This window comes from Crinia signifera, chromosome 4, assembly GCF_055691185.1.
Source record: "Crinia signifera chromosome 4, ASM5569118v1, whole genome shotgun sequence".
NCBI lineage: Eukaryota > Metazoa > Chordata > Amphibia > Anura > Myobatrachidae > Crinia > Crinia signifera.
In genome coordinates, this window is record NC_139220.1 from 91,770,574 (window position 1) to 91,792,310 (window position 21,737).

General features: G+C 46.7%; 1 protein-coding gene across 2 annotated transcripts in view; it reads left to right on the top strand.

The window, feature by feature from the left end:
• Positions 1-3,355: 3,355 nt before the first annotated feature.
• Positions 3,356-21,737, top strand: part of CREBRF (CREB3 regulatory factor) — a 62,667-nt gene continuing 44,285 nt past the window's right edge. Inside the window, exon 1 of one of the 2 annotated variants that reach the window (XM_083181992.1) lies at positions 3,356-3,592. In XM_083181992.1, the coding sequence (XP_083038118.1) occupies positions 3,371-3,592 (222 nt within the window). In that variant the 5' untranslated portion in view covers positions 3,356-3,370. Of the gene's footprint in view, positions 3,593-5,258; positions 5,386-21,737 lie in introns of those variants that run through there. The other variant, XM_083181993.1, reaches the window with a different exon arrangement.

Genomic DNA, 21,737 nt, shown 5'->3' on the forward strand with positions numbered 1-21,737 from the left:
TCAGTCACTGGGGAAGGGAGGGTGAGAGAAGCAGCATTGGTGGGCGCGTCTTCTGCACATCTCCCCCGCCACCCGCCTGGCTATATTACCGATTAATCAGCTGCCCGCCTATATTACTGATGTATCAGCCGCCCGCCCACCTATATTACTGATGTATCAGCCGCCCGCCCGCCTATATTACATACCAGGCGCCGGGGATGACTGCTGCTGCTGCCGCCGGGGAGATGTGCAGAAGACGCACCCGCCGATCACAGTGGCTGTGGAGGTGATGCGCCGGCGGCAGCAGCCATCCCCGGCGGCTGGTATGTAGTATAGGCAGGCGGGCGGCTGATACTTCAGTAATATAGGCGGGCAGCTGATTAATCGCTAATATAGCCGGGCGGGTGGCTGTTTAAAAAGTAATATAGGCGGGCGGGCCGGACATACTGGGTGCGGGGGCCGTATTTGGCCCGCGGGCCGTAGGTTCCCCACCCCTGCTGTAGGGGAATGGGAACCAGTGCAAATTTTGTCAAACTTGACCTCTCTGCTCTGCAATGGATCATACAGCTTAGAACCTCTGCAATCTGACTGGACTAATATGCAATATGTAATTTATCTATTTTATCTTATATATGCTTGCAAGCAGGGCTCTCTCATAGTACCTTATTTGTCTGCCTGTTATAATGCATTTATTTATTTACCATTGTTTTAGTGTTTTGTTCCCGGGTGTGGTTCAATAGATCTGCAGTAAATAGAAAGACAGTTAATAGGTTGACCCCAAATGGTCGAAAGGGACAAAAGGTAGAATGTAGAAGGTCAAAAGGTCAACATGTCATTATGTATGTTTCGCCATATCTGATCCATTTTAGTGAGAATTTGCACCCTCTCCACTCTTCCGGCAAGGTTACTGTTCCCAATCGCATTCCACATGGATGGTAAAAGATTAAAAAGTTAAAAGAAAAACTTGTCAAACACTGAACTTGATGACCTTAAGCATGGTCCACCTTTTATCTTTCTACCTTTTGCATTTCACTTGGGTTTGACCTATAGACAGGGCAGCCGAGAGGGGGGGGGGAGCGGGTACTAATTAACCGGGCCCAGGATTGCTGGAGGGGCCCCACAGGGGCCCTGGTCCGACCCTTCCCCCTCCGTCCCTCCCGGGTAGCAACAGCAGCACAAACATGTGCTGTGCTGACAGCAGGCTCAGCATGAGTGTCTCAATGACAGCGTGAGAGGTCATGCTGAGCCTGCTGTCAGCACAGCACATGCTGTAGGTGTGTGCTGCTGCTGAGATTACAGATTTTAGAGATTTTTTTCATCCTCCTCTAAACATTTTGGGGGCATGGCCTAAGTGCGGGAGGTGCCCACACCCCCACACTTCGGCCACACCCCCAAGATTTTACCAGGGCCCAGCATTCCTCTAGGCTGCCCTGCCTATAGACTGTCTATGTTTTTGCTATAGCTCTATCAAACAGATACCCATGTGATTAACTAAGGTCATACTTGCCTACCCTCCCGCATTTAGCGGGAGTCTCCCGTTTTTTCAATTCTCCTCCCGCTCCCCCGCAAATCCCTCAGTTTCTCCCGGTTTTTGTCCCCTTTCCCTCACAAAATTTGACTGCGCATGCGCGAACGGCATGTTTTGGGGGCGGGGCCTAAATGCGCGATGTCGTGACATCATTGAGCATGCCAGCTACTGCGGGGCTGTGTGGGTATCCATGCGGAAGCTGGCGCAGCTAAAACCGGAGGTCACAGAAGTGTGAGCGGGAGCCGCGCACCGAGGCAGCTGCATTAGCCTGTCACTGTGGCAGTGAGTGAGCCGGGCAGCGGGAGCAGCAGTAGTAAGTATAACTGTCTGACTCCTCTGTAGCCTCTCTCCCCCACTCACTACTGTGTGTGGCATGCACTGTGAGAATGGTTGCGCTGGGAGGCTCTCTCCCTGCTGTACATCCCCGGCTGCTTCTGTCCTCAGACTCTGTAGCTGCCGGCTGCCAGAGCTCCCTCCTCCTGTCTTCCAACCCCCTTTCATGTCATCAGTCATGACAGCAGGTACTGGAAAGGGGGCGGAGCTACACGGAGTGGAGAGGCGGAGCTACACAAGTGGAAGGGGGCGGAGCTACATGGGAGCACATCTAATGAAAGGAAGGAGAAGTAGATGAAGTGCCAGCCAGCTTGATTTTAAGCTAACTATCATGTGAGAGAGAGGTTCATACTGTAAGCAACTGGTGCAGGTGTTATGCAGCACTACTAATGTCAGCAACTGGTGCTGGCTTTACGCAGGATACTCCTGTCGGCAACTAGTGTGGTAATTATGCAGTGCTACTATTTGTTATGTTTGTTTATTTACAGTCTCTTATATAGCTCAGCATATTCCGTGGCACTTTACAATTGGAAACAACAGTGATTAAACAAACTGGGTAGAAACAAACTGACATAGAGGTTGGAGGGCCCTGCTCGCAAGCTTACAATGTTTAGGGTTTTTTTTTTTTCACATTTTCCAAACATTTGTTTGATGTATTAACCACATGGACACCTATTGAGGATACTATGCACACTAAGGGCCTTATTCTAGTTCACTCTTTCTGACAAATTCCTTCTTAGATGGACAAAACCATGTGCACTGCAGGTGGGGCAGATGTAACTTGTGCAGAGAGAATTAGATTTGGGTGGGGTTTTACTTCAAAGTGAGATCTATATTGCAGTGTAAAAATAAAGCAGCCAGTATTTTCCATGCACAGAAACAAAACAACTCACCCAAATCTAATTCCCTCTGCACATTTTACATCTGCCCCCCTGCAGTGCACATGGTTATGTCCATCTAAGAAGGATTTTGTCAGAAAGAGTGAACTAGAATAAGGCCCTAAGTGCGGGGTACATCTACATATGTATTGATGGTGGTCGATTAACATGAACTATACAAGATAGGGTCCAAAAGACATGTCATCCATTTCTGTGTAATCCATTATGTCCACCTTTTGTACCTATTTACTTAAACCTCTATTCACATTTTATATGTGCCAACCATTTGTTCCTATGGACAACATTGTCCATCTATTACACCCCCCTCACAAATATCCAATAAGATACACAGTGACCCCTCCCACTGAGGGATTCCCCCTGCCTCACCATATAGCAGCACCCTTCCCTTCCCCAGGGCTGTGCAGGTGGTGTCACTATCTCCCCCCCATGGGCCGGGCACCTGCAGTTACATGAGGGGCAGGAGAAGTAGTGACAGTTGCCATGCTGCTGGCATCTGACACAGAGAGGTGGGGTGGCAGTGCCAAGGTGAAGCCCGGGCCCCTGGGTGAGGAGGAGGCGAGGCGGCTGCCCGGGATCTCACTGGTCACCGCTGCTGCTGCTCTGTATATCCCCCCTCCTGCCAGTCTCCCTCATGGCCTCCCCTGACAGGCGCGCTGGGATTGGCCGGCACCGGGTACCAGGCGGCGGGGATTGGTGCACCGGCCTGTCACGTGGGTGGGGAGTCACGCGCTTTCCGGGAACCCGTCAGGAAGGAAATAAACAAAACAAAGCAGAAGCAGCATGGAGACGGTGCAGAGGGACGGACGGCGACAGCAGCGGGGCGGCTGACACACCCCACGGAGCACGGCGACAGGTGAGCGGGGGTATGGGCTCGGGGGGAGGATCCGCTTTGGGTCACGGAGAACCCCACATGTCCTCTGCTTGTGACAGGGAGGGAGCCCCGGTCCGACTACTCACCCAGCGGGACATGCGGTGCTGGGCAGCAGGGCGAGGGGGTGTGCGGCCCGGGGAGGGAGCCCGCTGTCAGGTGCTGGAGCCGTGGTGTCCTTGTCAGCTCGCCCGCTGCAGGTGAGAGCAGCCCCGTGTGCCCTGTGTTGCCAACTATACGAGGGGGCACCGGGAGAGGGGTGTGCGCTGCTGCCGCTGCTCAGTGCAACGGGGAAAGTTCCGGGGAAGTGTCGGGAGGGGGCGAGGAGGGCAGCGGGCACGGAGGCCTGTGGGCATAGAGAGGGCGAGTGCCCGAGCTGGCCGTGTGACCCCCTGTGCGGGTTGTTTACATGCAGTGCTGGCTGTGCTGCTGCTGCTGCATGGGCAGGGGGTGTGAGCGCCGGGGGCGGGGCCTAGGCTTTACATAACCCCATCTCCCCGTTGCCCCTGTGCACGGGCCGCTCTCTGATGACCGGTGAAGGGGCAATGTAAAGTCGGGGGTCTACCGCCTCCCCCCCCCCCCCCCCTTCCGCCCCTTACATTGAATGGAAACGGAGATTGTTTATGTGTCTGCTCACAGCAGCTTTGCGAGGCAGTAGAGGGCGGGACTTAATGTTGAGTGACGTTGAGTGCTGACCAATGACAGCTCTCACTGCAGGACTCCTGTCCAATCAGAAGAGCGCCTTTGGTAGTCGCTAGGTTAGGCCGCCCGTCAGCAGGAGCTGAGGCCATGTTGGCTGTGTACACAGAGAGGGGTGTGTATGCGTGCATGTAAATGTAGCAGGGGGCCTGTGTGATATGTATACTCATACATGTGTGTACCGTTCTGGGCCCAGGACTATGCTCTCTCACCTATGCTGACTTGGTGCTGATGTTGTGCCCAGCCTCTGCCTGTGTCACCCTCCTGCTCCAGCACTGCCAAACTTACCCCCATGTCTCAGGTGTTGCTTTGTCTGTACCACAGTTTGGACCTTCTTGTGCCTAGTTCACATCTGTATGACATGTTTGTGTGTTACTCATTACTTAATATGTTTTTAAATGTGTCATATCCAGCATTGGCCAGTGAAGGACCAGGTCCCCCTTAAAGGTACAGGCACAGCTGTGGGGTGACACAGAACAGCTTCCTCTCAACATAGCACCACTAGTTCCCAGCACCCATCCTGCATTGTGTTTCTGGTGCATACCTGGGATAATTGTGCTGCTTCCCATTCAACACTTCTACGCTGCTTTTTTTTTATTTTTTTATGGGACTAAATTGTGAATGTATTGAGGGGTTAACACTGTGTGTTTGACCTATGAAAGGTATAGAGGGGGAGTAAAAGCATTAAATAACATGAAAACAAATTGAAAGTATATCTGCAGTCAGGGGCGGATTTAGGGATGAGGGCGCCCCTAGGCACAATAATAATATTTACTAAGTAGGACAGTTTATAGGGGCAGTATCTGCATGTCCTATCCATTTACACTCTATTTAAGATGGAATATATTACAGTACAGTGGATATTTTGCAGTTATTGGTACATTTTGGGCTGACAGTACTATCACAGGCATCCAAGTGCCGCCCCCAAACATGTGCCGCCCCTAGGCCGGTGCCTCACGTGCCTAATGGGAAATTCGGCTCTGTCTGCAGTACCTCACTTAATAAACGCACACAGTGACACACATTGACTTCCAACAAACAAAAGCATTAAGCGAGTTTCTGCAAATTCATCAAAGCGGGTATGTATATATGCTTAAAAAATACTATAGATCCTGTAAACATTGCTGTATTTAATATTTCAGTGCATATATAACGTCTGTAAATGTTTTTCATGACCAGATGGGAATTGGTATTATTATGAGGTGATATTGGTAGAATAACACTGTAGGAATTAGTATCAGGGACTTTCTCTTGGAACATACTTATTAACATGAAGCTTTTTTTTTTTTCAAAATATTTTTATTCAGGATTGAGCATTAAAGTATTACATTCAGTAAACATGTTTGCGTTTGTTACAACAAAGAAAAGGATATGATGTAAAATCAGGTTATAGTATTGTGCGTTACAATTTTTTGTTTTTCCCCTTATTTAGTTCTTTCTTACACAGGCAATAGCTATGTGTGTGGACACAGACTGGAGGCCCCCTGAGTTCAGGGTGGCTATTGGCCTGTTGGTAGGTCCAGAGGAGCCTCTCCCAAGAGATTTCGAGTTTCGTACCACTGTGTTGATCTAAAACATCTGTCGATTTGTATTTTAAGATTATTTGATAAGGAATCAATAAAACCCTCCCATAATTGAAAGAAGCTCTCTGTACGTTCTTCTTTCTGGAGGGATGTCTCTATCCATTCCATATGAAAAACATGGAAAAGTTTAGCCCTGAATAGCTGGACGGATGGAGGGTCCGCATGTATCCACTGGTGTAGGATACATTTGCGGGCAACAGCCGAGATTATCAGCATCATCTTTTTGCTGTCTGGCAATATCGGCGTATTGGGAGGAAACGCTCCCAGCAGAGCCCACTCTGCCGTCAAGGGAAGGCTATTTAGTAGATAAGTTACAGAGAACCCCTGCACCTGTCTCCAAAAACGGTGTATGAGCGGACAATCCCACATGCAATGTTTGAATGTTGCTCCCGAGCAGCCACATTTCGGGCATGTGTCGGTCTCTGCAATGCCCATGGCGCAACGTCTGTGTGGGGAGAGGTAACCGTTATGGTATATGTTGTAGGTCATTTCCCTATACATGGAAGAGGGTAATGTCTTCCAGGAGTAGTGAAACGATCTCAATAGGTGTTTCATTGAGTATTGAGGGAAGATTTGCGTCCATGTAGACATACCTGTTCGTATAGTGTCTAGAGCAATGGGGGTGTGTAATAGTTGGTAGTAAGTTGAAATGGCTTTTCTTCCTGAGGTTGGTCTAAATAAAAGCGTGTCTAAGGCGTTGGTCCTGTCAGTGGATGAGAGGTGTCTGAGAACTGAGCTCGCGTAGTGTTGAGCTTGATACAAGGCTAAGGCCTGCATGCGGGGGAGTGTGTATTTTTCTGCTATTTCGTGAACCTTTAGGGGAGCTGATGCGGCTTCATTTACGAGGGCCTTTACATGTGTAATCCCTTTGTCCTTCCATGATTGGAAGGGTTGAAGTGCCTGACCGTTTTGGAATTCAGGATTCGCTGTCAGTGGTAGAAATAGGGAGTGGTGACTGTTTAGGTTATGTTTATGTCTTGTGGTGTGCCAGACCTTCCATGTTGTTAATAAAAGGGGATTTTGGGCTATCGGGGATGGTATCTCTTGTTTGTGGCAGTGTAGAAACGAAAGTAGATGTAACTGAGGTGAGAAGGATTGATCTATGACCGTGTCTGTATGGTTAGAGGTGTTGTGTATCCAATCTCTGATGTACCTAAGGATGCATGCTTGGTTGTATATACGGAAGTTAGGAAGATTTGTGCCTCCGTTGGTTACAGGTTGCTGTAGCTTCACCAAGCTTATCCTTGGTCGTTTGTTCTGCCATATAAACTCTCGGAATACCCTATTTATTTGTTTCTCATCCGTGGTGGATAGTAATAGTGGTAGCATTTGTAAGGGGTATAGAATTTTTGGAAATGTTATTATTTTTAATAGATGAATGCGGCCCAGATAGGATAACATTAAATGTTTCCAATTATCTAGTTCGTCTAATGCCGATTTTATTGTTTTAGTTATATTGAGTCTATATAGGGTTTGCATGTTTTTAGGTATGTAGATGCCCAAATATTTTATTGCCCTTGAGGCCCATTTAATTTGGCTTCCTCTCGCCCAATCGGGCCTTGTTTGAGGGCCCAGATAGAGTCCCTGGGATTTGTCTTGGTTTATGGAAAGTCCAGAGAATGAACCATATTCTTCTATTTTTTTAAGAATGGGTGTAAGGGTGGTTTCGGGGTTAGAGATGTACAGGAGCAGGTCATCTGCAAAAGCCATCACCTTGGTCTCCTGTGGTCCCATGGGTATGCCTCGGAAGGTAGGCCAAGCTTGGAGAAGACGCAGGAGGGGATCTAGCGCGAGATTGAAAAGGAGTGGGGAGAGGGGACAACCCTGTCTGGTTCCCCGTGCTATCTTTATAGGTGAGCCTCTCTCTCCATTGATAATTATTGAAGTACTAGGGGTAGTATACAGATATTCAAAAAATCTAAGAAATTCTTCCCCGAATTCTCTTATGCTAAAGATTTTTCTAAGGTGCGTCCAAGAAACTGTGTCGAATGCTTTCTCGGCATCAAGGCCGAGAAGCATCGGCGGAGATCTTGAGGGGAATTGAGCGGTCCGTATTACTGCTGCCAGGGCGGTTCGCACTCCTTTCACTGAATATCTGTCATGTGTAAAGCCTAGTTGGTTAGGGGTCAGCAAAGAGGGAAGTATTAGTTGAAGGCGATTGGCCATGATTTTGGAGAGGATTTTTAAATCCTGGTTAAGTAAAGTTATTGGTCTGTAGGAGGACAACAATTCTGGGTCCCTGTCTGGTTTGGGTAGGAGGATTGTATGAGATTCTGTGAAATTGGGGAAAGGAGCCTGGTCTTTGTGAATTTTCCTGAAGAGTTGTGTGAGAAGGGGGACTATATGTGGTTTTAATATTTTGTAGTATTCCCCTGTGTAGCCATCCGGGCCTGGTGACTTTCCGTTAGGGAGTTGGGAGATCACCGTGGAGACTTCTATCTCCCCGATGTCTCTATTGAGGAATGTGCGCTGGTCTGTGCTTAGTGTGGGCAGTTTGGCCTCCTTTAGTAAGCGGTCCCCTAGGTGACCGTCTGTTGTAGGGGCTTTATAAAGGGCAGTGAAATATGAGTGAAATTTGGATAATATCTCCTGTGTTGAGTGTAAGTGTCTAGTGTGTGCGGGATCTCTTATGGTTTTGATGTAGGTTTTGGTTTTGTAGCCTTTAGTCATGTTGGCCAGTAAGCGGCCCGCCTTGTTGCCCCATCTATAATATTGATTATTTGTGAAGCCAACTTGTTTCTTTGCCTCAGCTAAAAGGAAACTTTCCAAGAGCTGGCGTTGTTGTTTATAGTTTTGAAATGTAGTGTCTGAGGGGAGTGCTACATAAGATTTGAATGTCTCAGTTACAGAATGGTGTAAGGAGGAATATTTTTCCCTATACTCTTTCCGTTTCCTGGACTGGTATGCGAGGATATGCCCTCTGATGACTGCTTTGGACGTAGCCCAGAATAATACCGGGTCGTCCCAGTGTTCTATGTTATCATCTGTGTATTCTTGCCATTTGTTGTGAAGGAATTAACATGAAGCTTTTAACTGCAATGTTGTATTCATTTTAAAGGTGTAAACAAAATAAAACCAAACAAAAATAAATTGTAACTTTGGTCATGAAATGTATACAGTACACAGAATAAAATACTGTATGATTTATTTTTCCTTCTGTTTACCTATAATTATATTATACCATAAATTGTAAAATGTCAGGTACAGTATACGTTTCATGTTAGATGCATTATATCTATTTTGTAGTATATAAATAAAAATTGGGCACATTGTAACAAAGTAAAATAACCACAGGGAGAGTGTGTGGTCAGTGAGCTGATACAGAAGCTGCTGCATCTATTGGATAATTCTGTCATTTTTCGATTTTTTTTTTTCTTTCTTTCTCCTACTTGAGAGGTTTGAAGCTTATTCATTTACATTGAAGGAAGAATTCTATTTTTTTTTTTTTTTACTTTGTGGAAGTGGTTTGAAGGTGTGATACCTTTTACGTGATCCTATACAGGTGCTTTAGGAGGAGATCAAATCAATAAAACCATAATGTACTCAATAATTGGGAAGAGTTATTTGTATTTTTACTCTGCAGTGTGCGCAGAAAGGTAAATGTAGAACTACTGTTTTAATGGTCAATTTTTTGTTTAACACTTTTGACAAGCAAACATTTTTATTCATCATAATGACATACAGGTTGAGTATCCCTTATCCGAAATGCTCGGGACCACGAGCATTCCGGATAAGGGAATATTCCGGTTTTTGGACTATTTTTTTTTTTTTGCCATACTTACCTGCCCCTGGTGGGTCCCCGATGGTCCCTCGGCGTCCATGGAGTCCTCCGGCGTCCACGGCAGGCCACCAGCACCGTCTCCGGCGTCTCCAGCGGTCCCAGGAGAGCTTTGCGCAAGTTCCCAGGCGCGCCGTTGACTTCACCGGCGCGTGCGCAAAGCACTCCTGGGTCCGCTGGAGACGCCGGAGAGGATGCTGAAGGCCTGCCGTGGACGCCGGAGGACTTGGTAAGTATTAAAAGAGGGTGTGGGGGGTGTGGGGGGGGGGGGGGGAACAAAAAATTTGAATTATTCCAAAAAACCACGGTTTTTGGAATAATTCGGATACGGGATGCCCAGATACGGGATACCCGACCTGTATAATGTAATGTATAATACATTTTTTTTTTTTTTAAAGCAGCACTCATTTGCAATGATTTTGCAGTGTAAATGATTGCCGCTTTAAAAAAAACCTGGAGATATCTTACCAAATTTCTCACTTTTTGATTCTCTCACCCTATTACATTTCACCAATAATCTTTTTTACACAACATTTTTATTTGTATAATGAATGTGAGCAACGCTTATATTGAACATTTCTCTTTCAATGGTCCTGGTGACACAGCTCAACACTGGGATGTAGGAGGGTCCGAAGGAGCCAGGCACCTATCCTAAAGCTTTAGAGGGTAGGCTCCTCCCCTACTGCATCCCTGGACTCTTCAGTTCGTGTTAGGTGCCCACTGGAGTGGGTGCTATTCTAAAGGGCTGCAGGAGCAGCCGAAGAATTAGAGTAGTTAGGGGATTTTTATTATTTTATTATTTTATTAACTATTACCCTAGCTAGGTAGGCACAGTGTGAGGATTTTCATAGTGAATCCTCACACTGCTAGCGCAGCAGGAGCTGACAGAAGCGCGTCCTGTCAGCTATCTGTGCACAGGGTAGACGCTGTCTGGTCTCCCTGTGCTGCGCTCATAGCCTCTATTAAGAGGCTGCCTGGGCTCCGGAGCTGCCTGAAACCGGCTCCACAGTTAGGTGGGGATCATGGGGGACAGGCGCTCCGTGATGGCGGCGGCCATTTTATGCGGAGCTTACACGCTGAGCTCCTGACTGAGAGGACAGCAGCGCTGTGACAGGCATGTTCCAAGTGGTCCCCATTTGAGGGGGAGACACTGGAACAAGGAAATCCTACCTAAGGAGCGGCTAGCTGGGGGTGGTTGGCGCCAAAAGGTCACGGACCCCGCAGCAGCAGGGACTTTGGTCTCTTCCTTCACTCTGACTTTGGCGCCTTTCAGAACGCTTGCAGCGGAGCTGAGCTGGCGAATTGATCCTGGCAGAGTGACTTGGATTTCCTGGGCATCGCTTCCCCGCAGAGAAACCTACAGACAGCTAAGTGACTGGGTGCATTGACTTTGTATAAGCGCTTGTACAATTGTTTGCACTGTGTATACTGTTAGATATACAATTATCACTTGCATCATGTCTGAGCATCAGGCTGTGGTTTTGGGGGAGGGAGCCCTTAATGCACTGAGCGCGTGCAATGTTTGCACACAAAAGTTTGTCCCTGAGCAGATGGCCAAGGGGGGCTTATGTATTACTTGCGCTGATGTGAGACCCATGGGCAGCGATCCCCATAGGGCAGAGCATATGGAACCTGCGTGGGCCAGGGCCCTAGGCAGGTCAGTAAACGCTTTGGTGCAGCTTTTGGACAGGCAGAGTGATGGGCTGGTAGAATCACAGAGACCTATGCCATCATCTCAGCAGTCGTCTGGCTCCTTGCCTCTTACCCAGGCAGATCCTGCACTGATTCAGGTGATGCAGGATACTGCAAAAGGGATTAACAGGTTCAGTGAAATGCTGGACAAAATGGATGATGTGGCAGGGACCCCTAGAAGGTCTTATGCTTTAACTACTGTGGTAGATGAAGAGGAAGGAGAGTATAATGACATCCCCTGGGATCAGGGTGATGATTTGGAAGAGAACTCTGCTGCTGGTATAGAGGATCTCATTGTAGCTGTGAAGCAGGCTTTAAAGCTGACTGTGGAGGATAAGACTCCTGTTAAGGGTGTTTTTAAGCGACAGCGGAAGGAGGCTGTTACTTTTCCTTCAGATGAGGGGTTACAGGAATTATTAGAAGGAGCTTGGAAAACTCCTGATAAGAGGCTTCAGATGCCTAAGCGATTCCTTAGTCTGTACCCCATGCCAGAGTCTCATGCGGAGCTCTGGGAAAAGGTCCCAGTGGTGGATGCTTCAGTGGCACGTTTGTCCAAGGCTACTGTATTACCAGTACAGGGCGGTGCAGCTTTCAAAGATTCTGTGGATAAAAAGCTGGAGGGAAACCTCAAAGCTATCTTTGAAGGGGTGGGGTTTACCTTACGGCCCCTTATTGCTTCAGCCTGGGTCTCTAAGGCCATGATAGAGTGGGCTGGTGAATTATGCACCGTGCTGCAGGCTGACCCTGGTGCATTACTGCTTGCAGAAAAGATTAAGGCAGCAGCAGAATATGCAGTGGAAGCAGAGGAGGAAGCTATTAAAATGGCTACCAGAGTGTCCACAGTCTCCATTAATGCCAGGAGAGTGCTTTGGCTTAAAGCCTGGGAAGCAGACAATGAGTCCAAGAAGGCTCTGGAAACATTAGCCTTCAAAGGAAAGGTACTCTTTGGTACCGAGCTAGAGGAGATTATAAAACAGGCCACGGGCGGCAAAAGTACATTCCTGCCGGCCTCCTCAGCAAAGCAGATGTCAAGATTTTCTGCTTTTAAGCCGTCCTTTCGGCCCTCCCCTAGAGGTGGTGCGTCCTTTCGAGGACAGTCTTTCAGGGGAAGGTTTCAGTCCTCTAGAGGCAAGACACAGAAGTCAAAATTTGGCTCTTTTCACAAGAAGCCAGCCACAAAGGGAGAGGATAAACCCTCTGCATGACTGTCAGGGGCTTCGCCCGACAGTGACAAAAGTGGGGGGGCGTCTCACACTCTTCAGGGACGCTTGGACTGCTTTAGGCCAGGATGCCTGGGTGTTAGATATTATAACACAGGGTTACAAAATCCCTTACAGAGGGCCGCCTCCGAAGAGGTTCATCCCCACATCCTTACCAAAGGAGGCACGGCTTCGTACAGCTCTTGTGAGAGCAGCTCACTCCCTTTTGGAGAAAGGGGTGGTTACACCAGTCCCCAGGGCAGAGTGGAAGAAAGGCTTTTACTCCACGCTGTTCCTGGTGCCCAAACCAGACGGGTCTTTCAGACCAATACTAAATTTGAAATCCCTAAATGTTCATTTATGGGTAGACCATTTCAAAATGGAGTCCCTACGGTCAGTACTCCTGAGTCTGGACCAGGGAGAATTTTTGGCGTCCATGGATGTCCAGGACGCATATTTGCACGTTCCTATACACCCGGAGCATCAGACCTTATTGAGGTTTGCCATAGGAGACCTGCATTTACAATTCCGGGCGTTACCCTTTGGGCTAGCAACCGCGCCAAGGGTATTCACAAAGATAATGTCAGTAATGGCGGCGGTGCTGAGGCTCAGGGGAATCACAGTCATACCCTATTTGGACGATCTCCTGTTCAAAGCAGAGTCAGCAGTCTTGCTGCAGAGTCATTTGGCAGAGGCCATCAGTTTTTTGCAGGCTCACGGCTGGATTTTAAATTTGCAAAAATCTCAGTTGGTACCGTCGCAAAGGCTCCAATTCCTGGGAGTCATACTAGACACCCATCTTCATCGGGTATTCCTCACGGAGGTAAAGGCCAGGGATCTGGTCACCCTAGTCCAGGAGATTCTCAGGGCTCAGAGCATTTCAGTATGGAGGTGCCTCAAGCTTCTGGGGAAGATGGTGGCGTCATTCGAGACGCTTCAATTTGCCAGGTTCCACTCTCGGAGGTTCCAATGGAACATCTTGTCAGCCTGGTCAGGAAACACTTTGACCATGAAATCCGAGATGATAGTGCTGTCTTCGGACACCCGAGAATCCTTGAAGTGGTGGACAGAAATAGATTCACTTCAGTGGGGTCGGTCATTACAGACCTGGGACTGGTTGATAGTAACTACCGACGCCAGTCTCAGGGGCTGGGGGGCAGTAGTCCTGGATCTCAGGCTTCAGGGCCTGTGGACGGCAGAGGAATCAGCGTTACCACAACATCTTGGAGCTGAGAGCTGTCTGGAAAGTGATTTCCTTGGCGGGAGACAGGTTACAGAACCTCCCTTTGAGGATTCAGACCGACAATGCCACAGCTGTGGCGTATCTGAATCACCAGGGAGGTACACGCAGCAGATTGGCCATGTGGGAGGTGTCCAGAATCTTCCTATGGGCGGAACAGAATGTTCCAGCTGTATCGGCTATATTCATCCCGGGGATAGAGAATATAGAAGCCGACTTCCTGAGCAGGGAGGAGCTCAAGGAAGGGGAATGGAGCTTACACCCTCAGGTGTTTCACCAAATCACTTCGAGGTGGGGAACTCCGGATGTGGACCTGATGGCATCCAGGATCAACCGTCAAGTGCCCAGGTTCTATGCCAGAACAAGGGATCCACTAGCGGAGGCAGTGGATGCCATGACTATTCACTGGCAGGGAGATCTCCTTTATGCATTCCCACCTGTACCAATGTTACCGAGACTTCTAAAGAAAATACAAGGGCAGAAGGTTCCAGTGATCTTAGTGGCCCCAGATTGGCCAAGGAGATCCTGGTACTCGAGGCTTCAGAGGTTGTCTGTGGACTCATGGCGTCTACCTCTGAGACCAGACCTTCTAAGACAAGGCCCATTCAATCACCTGGATTCAGATCGATTGATTTTGACGGCCTGGCTATTGAAACCATCATTTTAAAAAGAAAAGGGTTTTCTGACGCAGTAGTACAGACGATGATAAAGGCCAGAAAAGCTGTATCTTCGGCAAATTATTATAGAGTCTGGAAGACTTACATTCGATGGTGTGAGAGAAGAAAGGCTCATACATCTCATTTTAAGCTATCAAGAATGATGGAAGTCTTACAAGATGGTTTTTCATCGGGCCTAAGCCTTCAGTCACTGAAGGTGCAGATCTCGGCCTTGTCCATCTATTTCCAGAAAAAGATAGCCATTTTGCCGGAAATTCAAACTTTTTTACAAGGAGTATCCAGGTTGAAGCCTCCATACAAGCAACCAGTAGCTCCTTGGGATCTATCACTGGTTTTGGAATGCCTTCAAAAGGCACCTTTTGAACCTTTAAGGTCGGCTGACTTTAAGTTTCTTACGTGGAAGCTAGTATTTTTGTTAGCAGTAGCATCTGCTAAAAGAGTTTCAGAGTTGGGAGCTTTATCATGTAAATCTCCCTTCTTAATTTTTCATGATGACAGGGCTGTTTTAAGAACAGTGCCTCAGTTTTTACCGAAGGTGGTATCTACCTTCCATTTAAATCAGGAGATTGTTCTACCTGTGTTTCAACCCCCAGAGGGTTCTAAGAAAAGGGACAAATTGAGAACTTTGGATGTTGTGCGTGCCTTACGCATATATGTGGACAGAGTGAAGAGTGTCAGGAAGACTGACACATTGTTGGTATTGTATGACGTACACAAAATTGGTTGGCCTGCATCTAAGCAGACTATTGCTAGGTGGTTGCGGTCTATGATAGCCTTTGCTTACACCAAAGTGGGTAGACCAGTACCGGCCAAAATAAATGCGCATACCACCAGGTCAGTTGCCACCTCTTGGGCGGTTCGACATGGGGCCACAGCAGAGCAGGTTTGCAGAGCTGCCACTTGGTCATCTGTTCACACATTTGCCAAATTCTATAGATTCCATGAGTTCGCGTCGGAGGACGCATCATTCGGGCGAGCAGTGCTGAGAGCTGCAGACCTGAGCGTACCCTCCCAAAGGACCGGCTCTGGAACGTCCCAGTGTTGAGCTGTGTCACCAGGACCATTGAAAGAGAAAAAGGGATTTTTGTAAGAACTTACCGTTCGAATCCCTTTCTCTGATATGGTCCTGGTGACACAGCGATCCCTCCCTTACGCTCAGTAAGTATGCCAGAATTTCATGATGTTCATGTTAAAATGGTTAAAAGTTAACAGTTTCTGTTATAAAATGTGCAGATAATGTGCAGGTGTTTGTACTGAGTTAATGTATTCCAGTGGCTTTGAAAGTTGAACTGAAGAGTCCAGGGATGCAGTAGGGGAGGAGCCTACCCTCTAAAGCTTTAGGATAGGTGCCTGGCTCCTTCGGACCCTCCTACATCCCAGTGTTGAGCTGTGTCACCAGGACCATATCAGAGAAAGGGATTCGAACGGTAAGTTCTTACAAAAATCCCTTTTTCTCGCAGAGATGTCTGCACTCAAAGGGTCAAAAACCCTCAATTAATGAGAGGTAAACTGGCCATACATCTATAGATTTATTGTCCGATCTGGTTGGAACAAAATCCTGGTAATGGATGAGAGCAGGTGACCATTTGCTTTGAAATGCTGGAAAACTGACAAACTGTCATTCAGATATTACCAGGTTTTTATTTCAACCAGCCAGATCTGACAATAAATCTGTAAATGTATGGCCAGGTATAGCTCATGGTCTGCGACATTTTCATTCCTTGTGTTTTTAATGCCCAGAGGAGACCAAATTCAGTTTGCCAATGTAACATCATGGAAGACTTAAATCGGCCCTATGACAGCTACTTTGAGCCCTCCTTGGTGGTCCCTTTTGCATCTTCCCTTCTTTTTCTTCTTTTCTGTTTCTTGATTCTTGCCGCCAAACAACTGTTATTCTGGAAACAGAGTTTTGTAGATGGTGGGTGATTTTTACATACACGCAAGTCCAACTGTTATGGTGGTGTGTTTACTTTAGGTACTATTCTCTTGTCTAGCACTCCCTGTGGTGGGAGTGTGGTATCTACAGCCAGAACAGCTGCTTAATAGACAATAATGTTGGATGCTAGACATCTTGTAGTGAGAAAAATAGCAAACTTTATTTTTTTCATGGCTTCTTACTCAAGCGCAATATTGATATTGACTCTTAAGATGAAATATCTTAGTTTGACAATGAGGGTCACATACCCATTGGTTACAAAGCATGAGAGTACACTCCACACTCTGTCCTATACAAAGCAGACTCAGGATTGGAAAACCAGACCTCTCACACATTGGAGACTCTTTTACAATGCATTTATAATATACTGTCAACCTGGGATGCAATGAGACTTTCAATGATCAGAATGTTGCCAATTTCTATGGGGACACTGAAATGCCGGCATCATAAGCACAACACAACCCCCCCAGCTGGCTATTTCCTAATGCCACCTTGATGTCAAAATTTTATGCAGAGAACACTGGCATGCATTCCCCTCCTTCTTCATCCTAATGGACAAGGCTATTCAGTATCTGTGTCCATTCACCTTACGGGATAGGTATAAAATCCAGACGCTGGAATTCCGACCGCCGAAATCCTGACAAGGGGGGGGGGGATGTGGATCGCCCCCCCCCCCATCTTTGCTGGCCCGGTGCCTCGCTACGCTTGGCACACTAATTTATTCTCTCTCTATGGGTGTTTTGAAGATTTTATTGCAGACAAAGCAACGTTTCGATACAGGCCTGATGATAATACTTAAGTGTATTGAAACGTTGCTTTGTCTGCAATAAAATCTTCAAAAAATGGCTCAGCAACGCCTTTTTTTTTTTCTGCGAAGATTACGGGCAGCTGGCCTATCTAGGCGGGATGCAGTTAAAATCCCGGCGGGCGGGATTCTGGCGTTCAGAATCCCGACCGCCGAAATCCCGACACTTTCTCCCTCCCTCCGTGGGTGTCCACGGCACCCCTGGAGGGAGAATAAATTAGTGTGCCGAGCGTAGCGAGGCACCGGGCATGCTGCGTGGCGAGCGCAGCGAGCCCGCAAGGGGGGAGGGGAGATCCACGTCCCCCTCTTGTCGGGATTTTGAACGCCGGGATCCCGACCACCGGGATTTCATACTGAATCCATCTAGGCCTATGCTTATGAACTTTTACTGCTGCGTAATCGAGAGTCTGACTTATGCCATAGAGGTATGGCATGGAAATTCTAAAGGTGCCCATACACAATACAATTGTTGCATGCGATGAGATGTGCGCTCCCGTCACACATCTCATTGCACAGCTCAAAAAGTATGTGCTGCACATACTTTTTGAACTAGATCTCATCTCATTACATCTCATTGCAAAAGCAATGCGATGAGATGCTATGCGATCTAGTCCAAATTGTATACAATAATTGTACCATGTATGGGCACCTTAAGTGCTCTGATCGAAGATCTATTGATAGGATAGTTAAGGCTGCTGAAAAAGTCATTGGCCAACCTCTGCCTAGGATGGCAGATGTTTTTTTGAGGAGGGGAAAAGCGAAGGCTAAAAAATATTATTTAGACCCTAGTCATCCCTGCTATTCTCTTTTCTCGCTGTTGCCCCCTGGGAAACATTTCAGGTGCTTGAGTTGCCGTACTAGTCGGTTGCGGAACAGTTTTTTTCCCATCTGTTATTTTGTGTTTGAATTGTGGTATATGAATTGTGAGTATTCTTTCTTCTATTCCTTGCGAATTTCACTTTACATTTTTTTTTATGTTGTAGTGACAATAAATTATTATTATTATTATTCCTAGATAGAAGTGGTGCCCTTGTAACTGGAATAATATAAATAATTGCTCCAGTTGAAGAATAACAAATTGGCCCTTATTTCATACCATAATATAAATATCATCCCTTCTCATGATAACAGCCACAGGAGAAAATTTACTAATACCGTGTTCTCTCTGCGAGTGAGAAATACACTGATTTTACCTGGCATTAAAATTTTGGGGACTGCAGGGACGGACCCCCGTTCTCACTGCAAGGCAAATTCCTGGGTGAAGAAGTTCTACCCGGTAACCTTTTAACACGGGTTTTTATGCAGTGAGAACGGTTCAACCCAAGTCTGCATACCCGGATCTCAAACACGGGTAAAAAGAAGGGTTTTACCCGTGTATGAGTTCCAGGTATGCGACCCGTTCACACTGCAAAAAAACCCATGTTAAAAGGCAAATTTCCAGGTCTACATGCTAGACCCAGAAATTTGCCTGCAGTGAGAACGGGGTATTAGATGAGAGTTCTATTTCCGATGGGATATTGCTATCTATTATCTTCTAAAAGGGGAATAGGGTCATTAGGTTGACATGCATTGGGTCAACCACTGAATTTTGACACCTGGAATAGGTTGACATGGCTAAGGTCGACAAGGTTGGAAGGTTGACGTCAAAAGGTCGACCGCAGTTTGTGTTGAGGATAAGAAAAGCCTGTGACTTACTCTGAAAAGGGGTGTGGATCGAAAGATAGACAGTAAGGTCAACTGGACTAGGTCAGCATTGACAAAAAGTCAACTCAAACAAAAGGTTGACGTGAAAATTGTGGATTCAGTAAAAGGATGGCACAGGTTTTTTTTTGTTATGCAACATCTAGTTTAACATGTACCCTCGCATGGCGCACTTCGCACGCCATGCTGCAGCTGCAGGTGCTGTGCCTCGCTTCACTTGCCAAACTGTACTGTTCCCACTAGTAGTCTACATGAATCGTGAAGTTAAGAACAAGTCAACTATTTTTTTTTTTTTTAAATAAATTAGCGTAGCGAGGCACCGGGCCCGCTGCGTAGCGAGCCCGCAAGGGGGGGGGGGGGCGAGATCCACGTCCCCCCTTGTCGGGATTCCGGCGTCGGGATTTTGAACGCCAGGATCCTGACCGCCGGGATTTCATACTGAATCCCTTATACCTACTGTACTTTCCTCCACTTCTCAGTGTATTTTCTGACCTCTGGCATTCCCTCTGTATTCTGGTGAAAGTTAAATAAGAATTCCTTAGATGGCATTTGTCTGAATCTTTAATATTTGCAACCTACTTTTAAAAACGTTCTAACTTATACACTTACATTTTACCATAGCTGGATCCACTGTTGTAAGGGTTATGGTATAGACAGATTGACTCTAGATTGACAATCATTATTTCGACCACTAATGGTTGACAGTGGGTAGGTCAACAATTTTACATGGTTGACATACTCAGGGTTGACATTGACAGGTCGACATAAGCACAATGTTGACATAGACATGATTAACATTGAAAAGGTTGACATAAGGTTTTTTTTTTTGTGCGTGTGTCTATGTCGACATTAACACCGTATACTTTAAGTGTACTGCGTCCCCACTTCAGGCACTATTAGATTCTCACTGTCAGTGAGGGCTAACCTTGACACTCCAGCTGTTGTTGAACTACACTTTCCAGCATGCCCTGCTACAGTTTTACTATTTGGCCATGCTAAACTGATGCAGGGCATGCTGGGATTTGTAGTTCAAAAACAGCTGGAGTGTTAAGGTTAGCCATCACTGCTCTATGTCCACTTGGATGGTAAAGAATGAACCAAACTTTAAAAAAAAAAACATGACAAACTTGTGTCAACCATTTTTAACCTTTTTCGACCTTCTGACAATGTTGACCTTAAGTATGTCAACCATTTAAAGGTGTCTACCTACCCACTGTCAACCATTAATGGTTAACCTAATGACTGTGGACCTAGAGTCAATCTATCATGGGTCCGGATACCGTTCTAAGGGCACTGAGCCACCCGGATTGTTAATCCAGCTATGGATGGTCTGTGAAGCCGGTGTAGTGTTCCACTCTCTATTTGATGCACCTGGGTCCTGTTATTCTTGTAGATATTATGTCTATGGTATTATTTTTTCAATTAGGCTGATGTGGACTGAAAATTTAAGGATGCTTTTCATATAGACCTTCGTAACAGTGAAATAGTTGATCACACTGTAGAAAGTCTGATGTCCCAGAAAGCTTTTCAGAAGCTGACTGAGTATGCGCTACAAGTACAATTGAAGGTTCAAACTCAGTACTACTCATTAGAGAGAGCATTAAAGATATTCCCATTGTGTCTGTAGAGTCTCTGCTGAAGTTGCAGATTGTGATATGTTTTTGGTATTAATGCATAAGGAAGTGTGCTATAACCATTTTCTAACCACCTGTAATCGATGTAAGAAAAATGCTACTTGCTTAACCTGTTATATAGGTGAATGATTATGAAGTTTTGAAAGTAAATATAGTTGTTTTTGTGCTTCTATATGTGGGGCCTCACGATCCTTCTGACTTTTTGATTTTATGTAGGAAGTGTTAAACCTTCCATTACAGTGATGAATTTGCAATGCATTAAACCTCCTATTTCTTCTTCCTACTTCATGGCAGCCTTTACAATGGGTTAACCCCTTCTTCCTCAAGTATAGGCAGGTAGATTTTTTCCTAGGATCCTCCTCCTCTTCCTCCTTCCTACATAAGCCAGCTCCTCCCACTCCTCCCTTAGTCTTTTTCCTGTCTCCTCTGTTTAGACAGGTAGTGCAGTATAGGTTTGTTATTTTTTATATGGTTACTTACGGCTGGCTGGTTTGCAGTCGTCCCTGGGCAGCATGGGAATGACGGAGCCTTGTATTCCCCTCATTGGTATGCCGGCGGCGATACCTGGATTTAAGTGCGCCTTGCAAAATACGAGCACTATGGAGCGTTCAGCCGGGCGGAAGGTACATTGGCGTCCCCGCAGATTAGGCAGTCGCGTCCCGTAGCACATGGGAAGCGGCGTTCTGCCGGGCGGACGCAGCACAGTGAGGTCAGGTCACGCTGCATTCCAGGCGCGGCGTGATGACGCGTACGTCATAGAGACGCTGCGTTCCGCGACGCTTTGAATGACTTCCGGCTGTGGGTTAGGTAAGGAGCCGGAAGTCGGTTGCACGCTGCGGCGGCAGCGGCAGTATATATAGAGCTAGTTTTAAACTAGCATGGAGGTGCATACAGTGTATTGTGACACTGCCATTCTGGATAATATGGAGGAAACCTCTCAGAAGCTACCAACATTGCTGCCCAGGTAGGTCCTCGCAGAGGACTGGTTATTGCAAAGAGTTTATTTTTTCTTATGATAGTTAGTGAGGGTTTTTTCTATTTTTTATTGTAGTGTGCCTCCTGCACCTAGGAAGAAGCTGTGCAAGAAGAAATATGTGTCTAAATCCTGTTTATCATGTGATAAAACTTTATCTGGAGATTCAGAAGAGGCATTGTGTATGGACTGTTCTAAGCAGGGAGATACAGA